General features: G+C 45.2%; 1 protein-coding gene across 1 annotated transcript; it reads right to left on the reverse strand.

The window, feature by feature from the left end:
• Positions 1 to 1,640: 1,640 nt before the first annotated feature.
• Wdr31 (WD repeat domain 31) lies at positions 1,641 to 17,615 on the reverse strand. Its single transcript, XM_042696264.1, has 11 exons — positions 17,532 to 17,615; positions 11,870 to 11,962; positions 9,810 to 9,950; positions 8,815 to 8,947; positions 7,062 to 7,136; positions 5,802 to 5,946; positions 5,605 to 5,705; positions 4,388 to 4,455; positions 3,361 to 3,502; positions 2,978 to 3,140; positions 1,641 to 1,999 (listed from the first exon to the last, which is right to left on the reverse strand). Exons 3-11 carry the CDS (start codon positions 9,920 to 9,922, stop codon positions 1,839 to 1,841), a joined length of 1,101 nt encoding a protein of 366 aa, XP_042552198.1. The 5' UTR covers positions 9,923 to 9,950; positions 11,870 to 11,962; positions 17,532 to 17,615; the 3' UTR covers positions 1,641 to 1,838.
• Between the last annotated feature and the right edge of the window lie 2,832 nt (positions 17,616 to 20,447).

Genomic DNA, 20,447 nt, shown 5'->3' on the forward strand with positions numbered 1-20,447 from the left:
CTACACTGAGGAAATAATATTGCATAATTTTCCCGAGTCACTCCGCTACATAGAACTGTGGAGCTTCGAACTCGGGCCAGACACAGCACTAGCTTAAGCACAGATTTTATTCCCAGTATGGGAGGCAGCCTGGGGAGGGGTGAAGGACCAGGGCCATGGCTGTCAGCCACTGCTATCAGGGACAGGCATGGCCAGAAAAGACAAAGGCAAACTCTTTGGCTGGTATTCATCAAGAAGGGAAGAGCACAGGACTCTTGTCTTTATTGTGGGTCTCATCTGAATGCAGGAACAATTCCATTTTCCCTAGAAGAAAATGGGCTTTGAGCAGAAAAATCCTAGTGAGAATTTAAGGCCCTGAGTTAACCCTGGGGGGGGGGGAGGGAGGGGGAGTAATGAGAAGAGAGAGGACAGGGGCTGGGAAGGTGGCTCCCTTGTAGTGTGCTTGCCTTGCATGCATGAGGCCCTGGGTTCGATTCCTCAACATCACATAAGCAGAAAAAGCCAGAAGTGGCACTGTGGCTCAAGTGGTAGAGCACTGGCCTTGAGCTGAAGAGCTAAGGGACAGTGTAGTGTTCAGGCCCCATGAAAAGAGGGGGGGGGGAGAGAGAGAGAGGAGAGAGAGAGAGAGAGAGAGAGAAAGAGAGAGAGAGAGAGAGAGAGAAAGAGAGAGAGAGAGAGAGAGAGAGAGAGAGAGAGAACAAGAGAAAGAAAAGGGAAAAAGAAACGGGGTTCTGAGACCTAAGCACCCTGGCCTCCTCACTGAAGGGCACTTGATCCTCCAAATTCTCCTCCATGTCCTGCATTGCAGAGATGCTGCCTTTGCCTCAGGCTGGCCACTCCCAAGAATTTATATATTTGTGTGTATATTTATACACATACCTATACATATATGTGATGTAAAACCACATAAAAATATTCGAATTGAAAGTTAAAGTTTCTCAGCCTCATTTCTCAACCTCTGGGTCTCTGGTCTCTTATTCATGGAACAGGTGTGACAACTTAGGGCTCTGGGCAGTGGAGCTGGCCGTGGAGCTCAGGGCTCCTTTGCATGCACCCAGGGAGTGGGGAGACAGGCGGGGTTTTCCCTTCACCCTCCTTCCCTAATGTAGCTGAGCAGCAATGGCTGGAGCTCCTGCATCTGTGTCCATGTGTACTTTCTCTCTGGGGCAGCACGGTCCTGTTTTATCTCCATCACTTCTCAGGCATTGGAAGCATACTTTCTGTCCCTGCTGGCTTTCCCTTTGGTGGAGCCAGGGAGAGGCCAGCTCACTGACATCTCATATTTTATTCTCACAGACAGAGGCCTACCACAGCCATACGTCCAGCTCATCATAATGGGATACTCAGTTGAAGACGAGTCCCAAAAGCTCACTGGATTTAACTCAGAGAAATTATTTTCGTCCCTTTTTCTAAATCTGATTTTGAACCATGGGACTTAAATTGACTCTGAACAGGGATCCACCTTCTTTTTTTTTTTCTTTTCTTTTTTCTTTTTCTTTCTTTCTTTTTTTTTGCCAATTCTGGAACTTTAACTTAGGGCCTAGGCACTGGCCCTGAGCTTCTTTTGCTCAAGGCTAGCACCCTACCACTTGAGCCACAGCACCACTTCTGGCTTTTTCTGTTTACACAGTACTAAAGAATTGAACCCAGGGCTTCATGCATGCTAGGCAAGCACTCTACCACTAAGCCACATTCCCAGCCCACTGATCTACCTTCTCAGTGACCTAAGAAAGAGCCCAAGCCCTTCATTCCACTCCCCTGAGATCATGTGGGAAACAAAAGCCACACAGAGGAAAGAGGGCCACAGTTTGCTATTGTCCAGTGAGTGTCTCTTGGCTTTAGAATGCTGCCACATCCTGCAGTTCCAGTGCCTGGCCATGGCTCATTTTGAGTAAGTGAATTCCTCGGTGGAAGCTTGCACACAACAAGAAGCTGGTATCACCAACAGCCATGGAGGTCAGAGGTCCCGATCCATCCAGAGACAAGGTGAAAAGGCATGCTGAGGGAATAAGGGGCACCAGCAGGTTAGGCCAAGAGCACCAACCGTCATGTAATGTTTAGCCATTCCCAAAGGAACAGCATCATCAGGGAACTGTATCAATGGACAACATCATAGCATACACATACACATGCCTAGACAGGACAGGACACTATACACCTGACCACAAGGTGTAGATCATTGTACAAGTGGCCTGGCAGTGGCTGAAATGCCATGCAGCGTGTGACTATACATGAGACATGACGTCCTCATGAGCACTGCAGGAACAGAGCATGTGCTGGCTATCTCAGCCAGGAGAGAGCCCCACTGCTTCCACACAATGGGGAAAGCTAACTTGTAGAGAATGGCATCAAGCTAAATAGTATCTTTGCCACCAAGAAGTATGTTCTTGCATAACTGGGGCCATTTCAAAATGTGGAGATCAAGAGTATAGAAGTCCAAGGGCAACCTAGGCAAAAAGTTAGTGAGACTCAATCTCAATCAATAAGCTAGACGCAATGGTATGCCCATGAGAAGCATAAACAGGAGGACTACAGTTCAGCCCTAGACAAAAACAAAAACCCTACCTGAAAAGCAAAAGAAGCTGGGGGTAGAATTCAAAAAGAGCTCAAGTGGTAGAGAGCCTGTCTAGCAGGTGCAAAGCCCTAAGTTCAAACCCCAATACCACTAAAAAAGAAAGTGACAATTCTTGTACCCTTTTCTATTTTTTTGGGGGGGGGGAGAAATGATGGTTCTGGGGTTGAATTCAGGGACTGGGCACTGTCCCTGAGCTTCTTTTGCTCAAGGCTCACAATCTACCACTTGATCACAGCATCACTTCCTGGTTTTTCTGAGTTTATTAGAGATAAGAGTCTTTTGTGCCCTGGCTGGCTTTGAACCACAATCCTCAGATCTCAGCCTCTGGAGTAGCTAGAATTGTAGGCATGAGCACCCAGCTACTTCCTGTCTTTTGAGAAGCAATGACAGCAGACTCCTTACCTCCGGTATCTTGGTTCCAAATCTTCACCTTGGAGTCATGGGATGAGGTAGCAACTACGGGCATCAGGGTCGATTTTCTTGGTAGAAAGACACAGGATGCAACTGTCTGGAAATGCCCTTTATACTCGCATATTCTGTCTCTTGTCTGCCTCAAGTCCCACAGCTGCAAAGAAATGACATTGACCAGCTCATGCAAAAGTAATGACGTTAAGCAGTTCATGCATACATGCTCCTCTATTTCATACCTGCTTTATCCAGCAACATCCATCCTCCTACAGCCCACCTGTTCCTCCAGCTGCCTACTCAGGCAGCTATGCAAACTCTCTACCTTTGGCTAGCATATCACCTGTTCATTGGCCCAGTGACCCCATATGATGTCTTACTGTGGCTTCGCAGCCTTCACCACCAAAGCCATTGCTGCAGGAGATGCATTTGTATCCATCCATGCTGACTTCACAGTGGGTCTGAATGTGCTGCTTTGTGGGAAACATATGAGCTACCTGCAGGCCCCGACTGTCCCACAATCTGAAATGAATGAGGGCAGGAAATGGCTTTTTAGTAAGCCTGACTGAGACTCACCAGTAATATCCTGCTAACATGAAAGTCAGAATGGAATGTCTGGATCTACCTGAACACAGCAGCACAAACCAGACTGAACACTACAACTCCAAGGCTGACAGTAAATAACAAATGAATGACATCTGAGTTCTTTCAACTTTGAGATCACTTCATAGAAATTTGGACCATCGGTTTGATTTTACAAGTTAATGTGGTCCTTTGGGATGTTGCCTTCAGTGTCCAAGAGGCTCTTTGTGTGATTGAATGTGTAAAAATATACTCATTGTGAGATAGCATCATCAGTCCAAAATCAGATATGGGCCTTGGCCTGCTTTGACCATGGAGCCCACAGAAGAGGGATTTGCCTCTTGTCTCATTCTTACACTTTTATAGAAGCTGTTCCAAATGCTGATTTTTAGTCATACTCTCCACACTAAGAATTACTGACCTCCTGTTGTGGATATGAACCCTGATAGGATAGAGGATAGAGGCTGAGGCTGGATGGCTGAGAAATGCAGGAGCCATGCAGGCATAATAAAGGTAGTCAGGCAGCCTTAGAGGAGAGATGTGCAGACAACTGATTGATCCTGAGATCAATGTGGACACATCACTGGATGGGAGCTATCTCAAAACAATCCAGAACGTGGGCCTTTTTCTAACCTACTTTCCTGGCATCTAGTATGGACCCAGAAGACCATGGGGCTAAACCAGAGGCCAAGCACTAGTGAGGGTTAGGGGTGGGAGGCTCTGAAAAGTCCATGGCACGAGGAGAAGCAGAGTGCATGCAGTCATGAGAGCATGGGAGCCACAAACCTTCACCAGAAACATCTCTACTGCTGCTCAGTAGCCCACCTGAGGGTTTTGTCTTCGGAGCTCTGAAGTATGTAGGGCTCGCTGGGGACCCAGCACAAATGGGTGACCTGGAAAAAGCCAGACCTTCAGCACCTCTCCACACCAAGTTGTCCTCTGCATCATCTGGTGAACGGCACTAAGCATCATCTCTTCCCCCTTCCTCACAGATTCTAAACCAGTAAATTTAACTTCCTGGTGTCTTGCTAGTTAGCAGCAGCAGTAGTAGCAGCTGGGCCAGCTCTATGCTCTTAGAGGCATGTGAGCCTTCAAGGTTGGCCTTTTGGTGTGTGACCCCAGGAAGTGGCGAGTGGCTGTTGACAGATTCTGTCTGAAACTAGGGCTGGTGGTGAGATCAGATGTTCATTGCTTGCCTACTATGTGCCAGGCTCTGACTCTTGTCCCCAGCACCACAAAAGAAACAAACGAAAAAACTATACAAACACATGATTTGATGTCAGCTCTGACTGATCTGGCTGTGCAATTTATACTAGTCTGTTGCCAGAAAACAACTGGCCTTCAAAACCAGAGCCACTTATACCCAGCAAAAGTAATGCTCATTTCCACATGGTGTTCCATGGAGAGGGGCCACCTTCTATGCTACCCTGTACATGTCATCTGGGAGCTCCTGAAGGACAAGGAGCTGTCCTTCATCACTAATCTTGGTTCCTAATACGACATCCCTAGCTAGCTAGCCCTTAGAAAGGATTCCACAGGAAGAATGGAATACTTGTATTTCAAGAATGAATAAAGAATGGGCCACCAGTGGCTCATGCCTGTAATCCTAGCTACTTTGAAGGCTGAGGATCTGAGGATCAATGTTCAAAGCCAGCTCAGGCAGGAAAATCTGTGAGACTCTTATCTCCAATTAATCACCAAAGCCAGAAGTAGACTGTGGCTCAAGTGACAGAGCACAAGCCTTGAGTAAAAGCTAAGGGACAGTGCCCAGACCCTGAGTTTAAACAAACAAACAAACAAAACAGAATGAATGCATAGCATTTCAGATTCCAGTATCATCCAATGAGATCATTCTCTAGAGCAGAAGACTCAAGAGTCCATCTAAACCAACAATACTGAGAGGCCAGGGCCTCACAGGAATTTCATGGGACCAAAATTGGGACTTGAGTCTGAAGCCTGACTGAACATCCCTTGACCTATTTCCCAGGCCAGGACCCCCACCCCACGCTGCTAACCATGGAAGCCAGGGCCTGAACACGTACCAGGTTCCTGGAGACAGATGCCCTCTCCACACACTGTCCGGTCCCCACGTCCCACAGCAGCAAGGTGTTGTCTCGTGAGCCAGTACACAGCTGTGATGAGTCTTTGGAAGCAAAGGTGAGAAGACGGCCCATGAGAGGGTACTAGCTGGGGAGCGCGGGGTGTACCGGAGTAGTAGGAAGACAGACGTTTTGTTTACCTGGGCTCACAGCCAATCCGGTGACCACCATGGCATGGCCACTTAGTTGCTGCGTTGGCTGTGAGGTGCCATGCAGGTCCCACATCATGACCATCCTGTCTCGAGAGGCGCTGAAGAACTGGGTGGATTTGGGAATGATGGCTACCTGCTCAGGAGACAAGTAAAAATGGAAATAGCCTGGGTGCTCACAGTTCTGTGAAATCACATCACTACTATCCCTCCCTTTTTTTTAAGTATAACAACTAAATTTGCAATAGAAATGGAAAGTGCACCATTCTCAGTGTTATAGACCCCTCCCATCCCTCCATGTCCTCTACCACCTCCTCAGACTGCCTCCACACCAGGCTCTCTCCCTCTCTGTGTTCTAAGTGGAGCACAGTGTGGCACACGGAGCACACGGCTCTGCTGTATTCCTCTCATCAATTACTTTATGTCGCAATCACTTTCATTGCACCTGGTTTTCAAAGAGGCGGTATCTATTTATACGTGTGTGTGTGTGTGTGTGTAATGAAAGTTACCATTTTAAGCATTCTAAGTTACAATTCAGGGCTATTAAGTGCATTCCCAGTGTTATATAACCATCACCATCACACATTTCTACACCTTTCTCACTATAGCCAGAACTTTCTTATATTCTCCTCTTCCTGGCCTGTTACTACTACTTCATTCTATTTTCTCTCTCAGCTGGGCTATTAGCACCTCAGGAAAGGGGTGATACAGTATTTGTCCTCTCCTGCCTGGCTTCACTCACTAAGCATAGTGCTCTCTGCACTTACCACATAGTAATAGGTACTGAAATTTCCCTCCCTCCCTCCTTCCTTCCCTCCCTCCTTCCTTCCTTCATTCCTTCCTTCCTTCCTTCTTCCCTCCCTCCCTCTCTTCCTTTCCATCCCTCTCCCTCTCTTCATTTCTTGCTTGCTTTTTTCTCTTTCTCCCTTCCTTTTTGTTTTATTCATTTATTCATTTGCAGTGCTAGGGACTGAGGCTAGAGTCTCACACATGCTAGCAGGCATTCTACCACTGAGATACCTCAATTTCATTCTACACCCAGAGTGTCATTGCTTTTCTGAGGCTGAAAAATATTCCACTGTGTGCATAGATTTCCACATTTCATTTTTGTTTGATGCCATGCTCCACTCTTTCTGGAGTCAGGCAGAAAGTTTCACAGTTTTCCTCGACACTGAGTGTTTAGTCATTCTCATATTGCTATCTATCTCTATTCAGTTCCAGATCCCATCAGAATAGTCATTTGACAATTACCTTGGTGACATCACGTTCATGTCCTCTGAACCTCTTCACCACATTTCCCGTTTTCCAATTATAGGCCACAACAGTCTGCAGGAGTCAGGAAAACGGTTTACTCCTCCATTTTCTATTAAGGCTACTATACTGCACTTTCTTTTAGCTTTTTTAGTTGTTGCTTTTGGCTGATCATGGGGCTTGAACTCAGGACCTGGGTGCTGTTGATGAGCTCTTTTCTTCAAGGCTACCATTCTACCACTTTGAGCCACAGCTCCACTCCCTGTTTTCAGGTGGCTAATTGGAGATAAGAGTCTCATGGGGACTTTAAATTGTGATCCTTAGATCTCAGCCTCCTGAGTAGCTAGGATTACAAGCATGAGCCACTGGTAACCAGCTTACTATTTAAACTTTTTTTGTGTGTGTGCTGTCCTTCAGCTCTTCAACTCAAGGCTAGCACTCTACTACTTGAGCCACAGTGCCACTTTCCGTTTTTTTCTGCTTATGTGGTGCTGAGGAATCAAACCCAGGGCCTCATGCATGCGAGGCAAACACTGAGCCACCTTCCCAGCCCTATTTAAACTACTTTTAAATGTACAGTTCGATACTGTCAAGAATATTCACATGACTATGGAACAAATTATTTTTTTAATTTGAAAAACCTCAACATAATCTCATCTACCAAAGAGAATCACTGTGAAAATTTCTCTCTCCATTCTTCTTCTAGTGGTGTACTTGAATATTTTACTGTAAGCATTTCTTTGATTTTAAAGCATTTTCTGCAGTGTCCACAGTGTCCTGTTGCACTTGACATAATACCAGTTTCTTATGACTTAATATGATATAAATGTTAAGACAAGCTGTATCAACTAAGTTATAATACATACATGTATCCTGATTTGAGGTGTTCAGAGTTTGAAAGTACATGTATCTTAGAACAAGCAAAATACAGTACGCAAGCTATAGATTTCTAAAACACTACTGAAATGTATGATTCACTTCAAAAGCAATGAGCATTTCTGTTACCAATATCCTAGCAGCAAGCACTGGCTAGATCCTAATATGAAGGGATGAAAGCGATCGGATTCAAAATGACCCTGGGAGGCAAGTCCAAAACCTACAAGGGAAGAATCATGGTATAATGCCAATGTAGACACTGGCAAAAGAGAAGAGACTAGAATGTGCCTTTTGCCAACAACTCATATGTCTGCATGTTGTCATAAAAATAGCTTAGTTGGAATAATGCCTGTGGTTATAAAAAGCATACAGGTGGCCTGGAAGAGAGTTAAGACTCTTATGTATGTTCTCTCATTTAATTAATCCTCGCAAGGGCCATTATGAGATTGGTGTTATAATCCTCATGGAATAGACACTGAAACTAAAGTTCAAAAAATGTGAAGCTTAGAGGCTGGGAAAGTGGCTCAGTAGTAGAGTGCTGGCCTTGCATGCATGAGGCCCTGGGTTCAATTCCTTAGTACCACAGAAAAAGCCAGAAGTGGCGCTGTGGCTCAAGTGGTAGAGCTCTAGCCTTGAGCTGAAGAGCTGAGGGACTGTGCCCAGGCCCAGAGTTCAAGCCCCACAATTGACAAAAAATAAATAAAAAATAAATTTAAAAAAATGTAAAGTTGAGGCTGGGAGTGGTAGTGTACTTGCCTAGTATACATGAAGCCCTGGATTCCATTTCTCAGAAGCATGTAAACAGAAAAGGCTTTCCTCTGAAAGCATCTTTCCTTCCTGTAGTGAGTTGGCGTCTTGGGGACACAGCAAAGCTCACCTTATCTTTTCCCCCAGAGACACAAAGGTCTGAGTTCAGAGCAGCAACCACAGAGACAGCATCCATATGAGCAGGGCTATACTCTTGAAAAGTTCTACTTTGTATTCTCTCTTCTATAATCCCATCAGACCTGCTGCAGAGAGGACAGAACATGAGAAGCCCAAGGTCTGAAAGTGGACACAGCAACAAGGGACAGAGGAGGGTGGTGGTGGTAGCAATTCAGGGAAGTCTGGGGAAGGGGAGGGTGGAGAGGAAAAAGAGTAAAGAGACATGACAACTTTGTCATATTATTCATTCTGAAAATGGCCAGTGAGTAACTGAAATCCGATCAAAGGGAATCCTGAATCAGGTACAGTGGCTCACACCTACAGTCCCAGCTACTTGGAAGGATCACAGTTCAGGCCAGCCCAGGCAAAAAAGTCATTGAGACTCCTCCTTAACCAATAAAGCCCAGTGTACATCCTTGTCACCCTAGCTATCTGGGAAGTGTAAATAGAAAAATCACAGTCCAGAATGGTTCAGGCAAAAGCACAAGACCCTATTCAAAATAAAAATGGCTAGAAGTATGGAGAGAGTGTGGTAGTGCCTACCTACCAAGACCAAAGCCCTGAATCCAAATCCTCATACTATTAAAAAAAAAATTAAAAAAGAAAAAAAAGGAAGAGAGAACTCCCCAAGAGTCTTTACTCATTCTAGAAACAAATCCCAAAGCTGCAGGGCCCCTGCATGTGCTGGGTAGACACTAGCTAAGAAGCAGACACTATTTCCTATGCACAAGGGAAGCAGACCAAGCTTCTGGGGGAAGGGAAGGTCATTAACAGTGGCTCTGCACATTCTCTTCCTTTAGTAGAGGGTTTTTGTTTTGTTTGTTTCTTTGTTTGCTTGTTGAGACAGGATCTCCCTATGAGGTCTAGGCTACATTATACAAACTCATTATGTAAGAGAATGTGAATGGGGCTTGGTAAGAGTTAGTTGCCCAGGCAGCATTGCTGTACCTGTACTTGTAAGTGCTGTGTTTGAGTTTGCTCTGCAGTTTCCCCATCACAACACCGAGTGTACCCGGAACCTTCTGAGGAGCTTGTTTCAGTTGGCATCTGAGTAGCAGCATTCCTTGTAGTTGCCAGAATTTCTGTTCCCTGTTTAGTAAAGAGAAGAAAGCATATTGTAAAATTTATTAGGCACAGCATGGTAGTATGGTTAGGTTAAATCTTTAAAAAAAAATTATTTCTGGCAGCACTGTCAATTGACAGTGCTTGTGCTTGCTAGGCAAGACCTCTTTCAATTGAGCCAAGGTTCCGGTCCTTTCTTACTTTAGCTATTTTTCAGATAGGGTCTCATGCTTTTTGTCAAGGCCAGACCTTGGACAGGCCACGTATAGGAGAATCACAGTCCAGTATTGATCTCCAGGCAAAATTGCAAAATCCTACCCGAAAAAGCAACTAGGTTCTCACTTGTTAAGTTTCACTTGAGAAATGCCCCCAGTCCCTTTTTTGTTTGTTTCAGTTATTTTTTTTCAGGTAGGATCTTGCAATACAAAAACAAGAAAGAAAGAAAAGAAAGAGGGGTAAGGGTTCCTGAGACTTTTAGAGAGTATGCAAGATCTTTTTTTTTCTTTTTTTGGTGCTAGACCTGGGGCTTGAACTCAGGTCCTGGGCACTGCTTCTGAGTTTTGTTGCTCAAGGCTAGTACTAGACCATTTGAGCTATAACTCTACTTCTGTCTTTTTTTGGTGCTTAATTGGAGATGAGAGTCTCACAGACTCTCCTGCCCAGGATGACGTTGAACCATGATCCAAGGATCTCAGCCTCCTGAGTAACTAGGATTATAGGCATGAGCCATGGGCACCTCACTCTTACTTTCTTTCATACTTCAGCACAAGCAACATATTGTAGTAGATGGAATGTAGAAGCAGATAAGAAAAAAACTTGTGTTCTATTTCAGCCAAACATGAAAGGGATTTGCAAAAACATAATACCATTCTTTCTAACTGATCTAGCAATTAATAACTTGGTGATACATATCTAAATACAAATTGTCTTCCAATTTACTTATATTGGCTCCATCAACAAACAAGGCTAGAACTAAAAGGAAGAATGAATTATGATTCTGAGATATTCTCCATTAACTCAGGAAACACCTTCTAAGCATGTAACAAGTTGTTGGTTCACTAAGAATGGTGATACACCAAGAAGAGACATTTGCTGGCACTGAAGAATCTGTTTAGGGAAAATCTCAGCTACTGAAGGTCCCATGTTATCCACAAGGACTGAGGAGACAAGTGGAATGCCCAGCCACTACTTCTGGAGGTCTGTTTAAAGAAGCTCAGAAAGATAAATGTCTTTGAGTTTTGACCAGCCTGGCTCCAAGAACTGTCTACTATGAGAGCACAGGGAAAACTCATCACACAGACATATCATTCATACCTCTACCATTGAAAAATGGGGTTTCCCAGAAGTGCAGCTTACATTTTGAGAACTTGCCAGGACTGACATCCTTGACAGGGGTAGGGGACCTAAACAAAAACACAATGCAGTGGGCAAGGATACAGGCTGTGGCACAACAGCCGGAGCTCTGGGCCCAGCACTGCCTCATTTTTGTCTCAGCCTTGAGCGGCTCCAGTCCCCACCCTGGGCCTCAGCCTTCCTGTCTAACACAGCAAGACACTAACATGATTTTTAGTAGACTCTGTCATTATTTATCTTTGTACCTCAAGTGGCTCTCAGAAGAGAATCTCAAAGCCTTCTAGTCCAGATGTTCCAGGAGTCTTTGTCAGATATGCTCAAATTTCAGGGTAACTTCCAAAAAGCTTGGGGTGAGTGTTGTTTGTAGCTAGACAGAGGGTTTCTGCCAGCTTAATCCATCAAAATTGTCACACCAAACAGACTCAAGACAGAGGCTGTCCATGAATCTAGGTCACTGGCGACTGCTCCATAAGTGGATTGGCTGGGCTTACAACTGATTGTATTCTTAGCTGCTATCTTCAGAAAGCTATATTGCCCAGGTTAAGGGTACTCACGGGAGAGTTTAAGGAAAAGGAAACATTAGAACCACTTACCCCCAAGTTAGTACGATCTTCTTAGTGAGCTGCCGTGTTCAATCTGTAATGTTTATCCTTTGGAAAATAGTTCAGGCAGCCACTTCCTAATCTCTGTAATTAGTGAAAAGATGTTTACATTAATCTCTTCCCTGGCTAAGCATGTATGTATGCCCTGAAGAGATTCAAGAGATAAATCTTTGTTTTTATACACTTAGTCTGTGTTTAACTGAAAAGATGGCTTTCCCACTCAAAGATAGAAAGAATTTACAACATTCCTAGATTGTAATTTTCATATTTCTACTAGTAAAAATAGCGCTCATTATACATCTTTCTTTTGTGATACTAGGGTTTGAACTTAGGGTCTTTTGTAGGCCATCTACCATGTGAGTCATTCCCCCAGCCTGTTTTTACTTTTCATTAGTTTCTAATAGAATCTTACTTTTAGGCAAGATTAGACCACAATCCTTTTTTTGCTTTTAACACAGCTTTTTATTAGTTGAGTTGAGAGACCTCAAACTTTCCTCCCAGGCTGACTTTGAACCACAATCCTCCCAATCTCAGATTTTCAAGTAGCAAGGATTACAGCTGTGAGGCAGTCAGTGCTCCTGGCTGTTTGTTAAATATACAAAATAGGTGCTCTTGCAAATTAAACACCTTGATCTTACTCAAATTATAGTACTTCTGTTCATCAAGAATCTGCTGTGTTAGGAGGTGAGATGGAGGTGTAAAACATTGTAGAGATGTATGAGAATGTCACAATAAGCGCCCCTCCACCACTTATAAAACAAAGGTATGATAAAAAAAAAAATCTAGGCAGGTGCCAGTGGCTCACACCTGTAATCCTAGCTACTCAGGAGGCTGAGATCTGAGGACTGTAGTTCTGACAATTGGAGATTCTTTTTTGGGGGGGGGGTGGGGGGGGTCCGGTCGTGGGGCCTGAACTCTGGGTCTGGGCGCTGTCCCTCAGCTCTTCAGTTCAAGGCTAGTGCTCTACCACTTGAGCCACAGTACCACTTCTGGCTTTTTTCGTTTTGCTTATGTGGTGTTGAGGAATAGAACCCAGGGCCTCGAGCATGCAAGGCAAGCGCTCTACCACTGAGCCACCTTCCCAGCCCACAATTGGAGATTCTTATCTCCAAATAATCACCGGAAAACAGAAAGAGCTCTGGCTCAAAGTGGCTGAGCACTAGCTGAGTGAAAAAAAACTCAGGAACAGTTCCCAGGCCCTAAGTTCAGGCCCCATGACCACTACTAACAACAATCTGCAGTGTTAGCTGCTTACTTCACAGTTTACTGCTTTTGTCTTTTGTTGTTGGTTGTCAGTTATGGGGCTTGAACTCTGGGCATGGGCAATGTCCCTCAGCTCTTCAGTTCAAGGCTAGCGATCTACCACTTGAGCCACAGCACCACTTCCAGTTTTCTGAGTAGTTTATTGGAAATAAGAGTCTCACAGACTTTCTTGCCTGGGCTGGCTTTGAAGCGCAATCTTCAGATCTCAGCCTCCTGTGTAGATAGGATTACAGGCATGAACCACCAGCACCCGGCTTGCTTTTGTCTTAAATAAGTATGAATCACAGAACTTGAGGTGGAAAATATTTTTCCATATTATCACATATAAACTCTTCATTTAAAGGTATGGAGAACACACGAACATTATTTGATCAAAATTAGAACTAGGTAGATCTCTTGATTTCTAGCACAGAGTCTCCATTATAAACATCTAAACACAACAATTTTATTCCATTTTTAACATCTCTTAGGGTTCAATTAATTCTAATAATTGATTGCCTGTACAGTTTATTTTGAAAATCAAAAGTAGCACAGATTAATGAGAATAACATTTGAATAAAAGAGAAATAACCAACCCTTGGGATTGGAGGCACGGTTCAGTTGATAGAGCACTAGCCAATGAATGAAAGCATAAGGGATTGAGTTCAAGTCCCAGACTCAAGCCAAAATAAAAAATAGAGAGGGAGAATAACATTTGCCAAAGTGCATTACTATCTGAATTTAGGCTAAGTCTGAATTACAGGTTTCCTGTGGCCTTTGGCAAGTTGCTGAGCCTTTTTAAATTTCAGCTTCATAAGTGCAAAATGTGGTAACTCTGTTGCTAGCTCTGTGAACGTTAAAAACAGTACTTAAAGTATGGGCTCAAGCTTATAATCCTAGCTACTTGGGAGATAGAGATCCTTATTTGAGGGTCATTATTTGAGTAAAGACTGGGCAAAAATGGACAAGAGTGCATTTCAACCAATGGTTGGGCATGGTGGTATATGCCTGTCACTACATGGAAAACACAAATGGGAGGATGTTGGTCCAGGCTGCCCTGAGCATGGGGTGAAATTCTATCTCAAAGATGCTAAACTCAGGCTGGGAAGGTAGCTCAGTGGTAGAGTGCTTGTTTTGCATGCATGAGACCCTGGGTTTGATTCTTCAGCACCACATAAGCAGAAAAAACCAGAAGTGGTGCTGTGGCTCAAGTGGTAGAGCGCTAGCCTTGAGTTGAAGAGCTCAAGGACAGCGCCTAGGCCCAGAGTTCAGGCACCATGACTCCCTCCCCTCCTCCCCCCCCCCCCCCCCCCCCCCCGCAAAGATGCTAAACTCAAAAAGGACCGATGGAGTGTCTGAGGAGGTGGTGGAATACCTACCTAGTAAACTCAAGGCCCTAAGTTCAAAATCCAGTGCTGTCAAAAAAAAAAAAAAAAAAGCACTTGCTGGGTGCTGGTGGCACACGCCTGTAATCCTAGCTATTCAGGAGGCTGAGATCTGAGAATCGCAGTTCAAAGCCAGCTAGGGCAGGAAAACCTGTGAGACTCTTATCTCCAATAAACTACCAGAAAATTGGAAGTGACACTGTGGATCAAGTAGTAGAGCACTTGAGCTAAAGAGCTGAGGGACAGCATTCAGGCCCAGCATTCAAACCTCACAACCAAAAACAAAAAACACTTAAGGTAAGTCAGAAACTCCTCTAAGTGCTTTGTATTTATTCATTTAATCTTCCTAAGCCACTAAAACAATCACCATAACCATTTAGTAGATGAAAACAGTAAAGCACAGAGATGAAATAACTCCCTTATGTAAGTCACACTGAGAATAAGCCATAGAGCTGAAACTTGAATCCCACCATGACTCCAAATCCTACTCTTGGCCATAAGGCATTGCACCTCTACAAAAGCTAGTGATAAAAACTTGCAGTTCAACCTATAAACGTTGATAATCTATGATAGTTATAAGTCCAGTATGGTGATACATTACTGTTATCACCAGCACACAGGAGGCTGAGCCTAAAGAATCAAGAGTTCAAGCCCAGCTTGGGCTACATAGCACGTTTCAAGCCAGTCTGAGCTACACAGTAAGAACCTCCTCAAAAACAAAACATGCTGGCTGCTGGTGGCTCACACCTGTAATCCTAGCTACTCAGGAGTGTGAGATCTGAGGATTCAAAGCCAGCCTGGACAAGAAAGTCTGTTAAGACTCTTATCTCCAATCAACCACCAAAAGAGAGAGGCAGGAGTGGTAGAGCTGTGGCTGAAGGGGTAGAGTGCTATCCTTGAGCAGAAAAAGCTCAGGAACAATACGTAGGCCTTGAATTCAAGCCCCAGGACTGGCACGTGTACACACACACACACACACACACGCTCACATTCACATTGTTTATTAGTATAATTACAAGACTAAGAGTAATAACACAATACAGCAAATTCATGTATATTAGTACTATCTTACTACATACATATGTATATACATATATAAACATACCCAATATATACAGAGAGCATGTACAAATGAATACACAAGTCTAGAGGATGTTAAAATGAAGCTCCTTATATTCTTAGAGTGGTGAATCACACTAAGGCTAAGAATTCATTATGTTATACAGCAAGGCAATTTAAAATCTGGTTAATGTCTCTGCTCTTATTCATTATGAGTAGACTAAAAAATGAAAACAGTATTTCATTATTTTTCATTGTTTATATTATGACTGTGCTTGAGAGGAAGGATAATGTCTTATTCACTTTTGTGTCTGTGTTCTGAGCATAGCCTGGAAGAATGGATAGGAGGCAACTAGCTGTTGAATGAATGAACAGCATTCTAAAAATGAAGAATTAGTAGAAAGCTTTTTAAGGACCTGACATAATGGTCTTTTTGTTTCTTTTCTTTTTGCCGTTTTGAGACAGAATTTCACTGTGTTGTTCAAGATGGCCTCAAAGACGGATGCTGGTGGCTCACGCCTGTAATCCTAGCTAGTCAGGAGGCTGAGATCTGAGGAACGCTGTTCAAAGCCAGCCCTGGCAGGAAAGTCTGTGAGACTTGTATCTCCAATTAACCACCAGAAAAACTGAAAGTGGTGCTGTGGCTCAAAGTGGTTGAGTGCTAGCCTTGAGCAAAAGAGCTCAGGGACAGTGCCCAGGCCCTGAGTTCAAGCCCCAGGACTGGCAAAAACAAACAAACAAACAAAACAAACAGAGAAAGAAACAGAGAGAGAGCCTCGAAATGGCAATCCTCCTACCTTAGTCTTCTGAATGCTGGGACTACAGGTATGTACCACAACACTCAACTACAATAGTCTTGGTTTATTTTTCTTGGGGGGGGGGGTAGTCCTGGGTCTTGAATTTGTGACCTGAGCACTGTAATCTGAGCTTTTTTTTTTTTTTTTTTGCTCAAAGCTGGTGCTCTACCACTTGAGACACGTATTCACTCCAGCTTTTTGCTGGCTACTTGGAAATGAGTTTCACAGACTTTTCCTGCCAAAGGTAGCTTTGAACTATGATCCTTGGATCTTAAGCTCCTGAGTAGCTAGAATCACAGGTGTCCCACTTTACAACAGCCTTTTGAAACTATCCAACAACATTCCTGGGGCTCAGTCACCCTATCTCATTTCAGAGTTCAGCCCTGAAAGGCTTGAGAGACTTCCTTTCAGGATGTCCATGTTTGTTCTAGATGAACCCCAGCACCTATTTCTGTCAAAATTTGCTTTCCAAAGACCCTGACGTAACACCACGAGTTACGACGAGTTACTCTATACCTAAGCTCAGAGAACTCTTTGAACCTTCCACAGTGATATTCCTTGATACACATATCCAACCTTCATGTTCCGTGACAAAAAAAAAAAAAAAAAAATAGAACCCAAAGAGTCGTGACTTGTGTTAAGGGTTGTGACAGAGGCAGAGCTGGGTGGACAAGAACGTTATTTCCCCGGTCTTTTTCCTAGCGCTCGTTTCCTATCCTCTCTTCCCAAGTCATCCTCTGCACCCCTCTAGCCTACCGTCTCGGAGATCAAGATATCCAAGCCCATGCTCAGACAGACACAACAGCGCGGCCACAGAGACGCCCGCGGGAGGCCGTCGGAGTCCACATGGGGTTAAGAGAGACCCCGGCCCGGAGGACCGGAGGGCCGAAGCCCGCAGTCACGCACGCTCCCCGGAGCTGGGGGCCGCCTGTGTGCAGGTGTCCCCTTGTGGCTCTTCAGATCTGAACCGCGTCCCGCCCCGTCCGCGATTCGCCCTGCAGCGGCTGTGCGCAAGCACGGGGGGCCGGCCTCGCCGCGGCCCGCGGCCCGCGCCAAGCCAGCAGCCCCCAGCCCGGCGCACACGCTCGGAACCCCCCCCCCCTGCCGCGACTAGGTGAGCCCCCAACTCCCCGTCGCTCCCCTTTCTGCCACCTCCGGCTCCGTACCCACCGGTGGGCTGGCAGGGATGATGCCCAGGCCCGCGGGGACGCGAAGCTGGCAGCCGCAGCCTCCACGGCCGGCCCAACCTCCCGCCCCCCAGCAACCAGGCGCGCGTTGCTAGGGCGGGAGTCCCCGCAAAAAGGCTCCGGGCGCCTCCCAAGGACTCAGAACTTAGGTTCCGGACCGCTTCCCGGAAGTCTCCCAAGGACCGGGAACCGAGAGCACCTGGCGCCCCCGTTCTACTGTAAAAGTGGCAGTGCGCAGGATCGTGCCCCCGGGTAATTTACATAACCCGAGCAAAGCAGGGCCTCTGGAAGAGCCACTGACAAGCGCGTAACAACCCCAACTTTGAACTCACCACTTACCCTGCAGAAGGTGTTGCCTTATTTGCCCCAGATCTTTCTCTTGGACACTTCCTCAGCACCCCACTCTCCTATTTTTCTTTTTTTCAACAAACTGTGACAGCCTGGCGTCGTGGCAAGAAATTGTGCGTATCTTTTGAGCTCATCCAAGTGGGAAGACAGACAAACTAACAGTAACTATAAGTTTGGGCAACTCCAGTTGCATCGCTTCCAGACTAGAGTCTACTCCTCTCGACTCTGATGCACACAGCATGAGGCTTGTTGGGGGTCTGATCATTTAATAGGGGCTTATTGAAAAAAACGTTGTTGTTTTTGTTTTTCAATAGCAAAGGGCAGGTGGCTCACACCTGTACTCGTAACTGCTCAGAAGGCTGAGATCTGAGAATCTCAGTTCGAAGCCAGCACAAGTAGGAAAAGTCCAAGAAATTCTTGTCTCAATTAACCAGAAAAAAAAAAAAAAGCTGGAAATGGCGTTGTGGTTCAAGTGGTAAAAGACCAGCCTTGGGCAAAAAAAAAGCTAAGGCACAGTGACCAGGCCCTGAGTTCAAGCCCATGTGGCATATACATAAAAAGGATATTGAATGAGTGAATGTATAGGTTCCTAACCAACATTTCTTTCACACTCTATGATAGAGGGCCCCTCTTCAATGGGTAGATCTCCCAGTAGAAGGGATTTGTAAAATCTCTGACAGTTGGGTGACTATGGGCAGTGGGTTTGACCGGAGAAGTTTTTTTTTTTTTGCCAGTCATGGGGCCTGAGCTCTGGGCCTGGGCGCTGTCCCTCAGCTCTTCAACTCAAGGCTAGCACTCTACCACTTAAGCCACAGCTCCACTTCTGGCTTTTTCTGCTTATGTGGTGCTGAGGAATTGAACTCAGGGCCTCATGCATGCAAGGCAAGCACTCTACCACTGAGCCACCTTACCAGCCCCGTTGACCGAAGAAGTTTTGTCTTCACAAAATATCAATTCTGGCCGGGCGCTGGTGGCTCACGCCTGTAATCCTAGCTACTCAGGAGGCTGAGATCTGAGGATTGCGGTTCAAAGCCAGCCCGGGCAGGAGAGACCGTGAGACTCCTATCTCCAATAAACCACCAGAAAACCGGAAAAGGCGCTGTAGCTCAAGTGGTAGAGCGCTCGCCTTGAGCTGAAGAGCTGAGGGACAGCGCCCAGGCCCAGAGTTCAAGCCCCACGACCGACCCCCCCCCCCCCCAAAAAAAAAATCAATTCTGGCCACTGGGTCTATCTTCCAACCCAGGGAGGGAATCTCCTTTGAAGCAACTCTGGTTGGAGCCTTTCTAGCCCCTGATGCTCCCTCCTTGATGATGCATTCATTACATTCTAAGTTAGTGGACTGTTATTGGGAGACTCCCCACCCCACACCCCTGGCAGGTACTAGGCTATACCCTCATGCCACTTAAAACACTGATCTTATTCAGATTGAAGACTCTTCCTACAAGTTTTGTCCCTCTTCTTATTGCTTTGTGCTAGGATTTATGCTGTGTGCTAGGGCAACTGGGCTTGGCTCAGGTTGAGTTGCTAGATTCCCGCCCTCAATATGCTGCTGGCTAGGGGTGAAGCCCTTTTGGGAGGTACTTAAGGATTACAACATCTGATATTTATTCCAACCTGATTGTGCAGACCTCTGGGAGAGGTCTCTGTCTCTGAGCCACACCTGTATATCCACTTTCACCCTGCCCACCCGCCTAAAAGACTCATCATCCTTCTCATGACTCACACGAGAAACATCATTCCCCCCCCCACAACCTGTTCCTCCTCTTTTTTTCTCTAGCTGCTGGCTGCTATCATTTATCAATCACCCACACTAAGGATCTAGGAGTTATTTTTAACATCTCTCTTTTAAAAATAAAATCTACCCATTACTCCCAAGACATCATCTGGGTTTCAAGCCAACATCATCTAAGAGAGGTGAAAATGACCACCAATCTTTGCAGCATCTGCCCATCAGTACTGCTTTGTAAACTTGATTTTGCCCAAGTCTGTTTGAAAGGCATGACCCATCTAACAGCTAGCACCAAATGATACTGTTTTATATTATCCACCCCTTGTTGAACAATAAATGATGTAACTAAGAATAACCACTGGCAGAACAGCCCAGCTAAACCCAGCCCAATTTGTTAAAACCCCAGAATGAAGAGCAAATACAGAGTTTTCATTTTATGCCACTAAACTATGGATAGTGTGTTATGTTGAATAGATAACTGATGCCCAGGGTGAAGTCTAAATGTATTTATCAGGTCTATAAGACTTGTTCTATTTCTCTTTAGCTTCATTTTCTCATCTTCCTTTTTTTTTTTTCTGGTACTGAGGCTTAATCCCAGGGTCTCGATGCTGTTTCTTAGCCTTTTCACTCAAGGTTGGCACTTTATTGCTCAAGCCACACCTCCACTTCTGGTGCTTTTTTTTTTTTTTTTCAGGTTAACTGGAGATAAGTTTCATGAATTTTCCTGCCCAGGCTGGCTTCAACCCTCAGATCTCAGCTTCCTGAATAGCTAGGATTACGGGGGTCAGCCACCAGCACCCAGAGAGGATTATCCTTTTAAAA

This window comes from Dipodomys spectabilis, unplaced genomic scaffold, assembly GCF_019054845.1.
Source record: "Dipodomys spectabilis isolate Male_0828 unplaced genomic scaffold, ASM1905484v1 ptg000006l, whole genome shotgun sequence".
NCBI lineage: Eukaryota > Metazoa > Chordata > Mammalia > Rodentia > Heteromyidae > Dipodomys > Dipodomys spectabilis.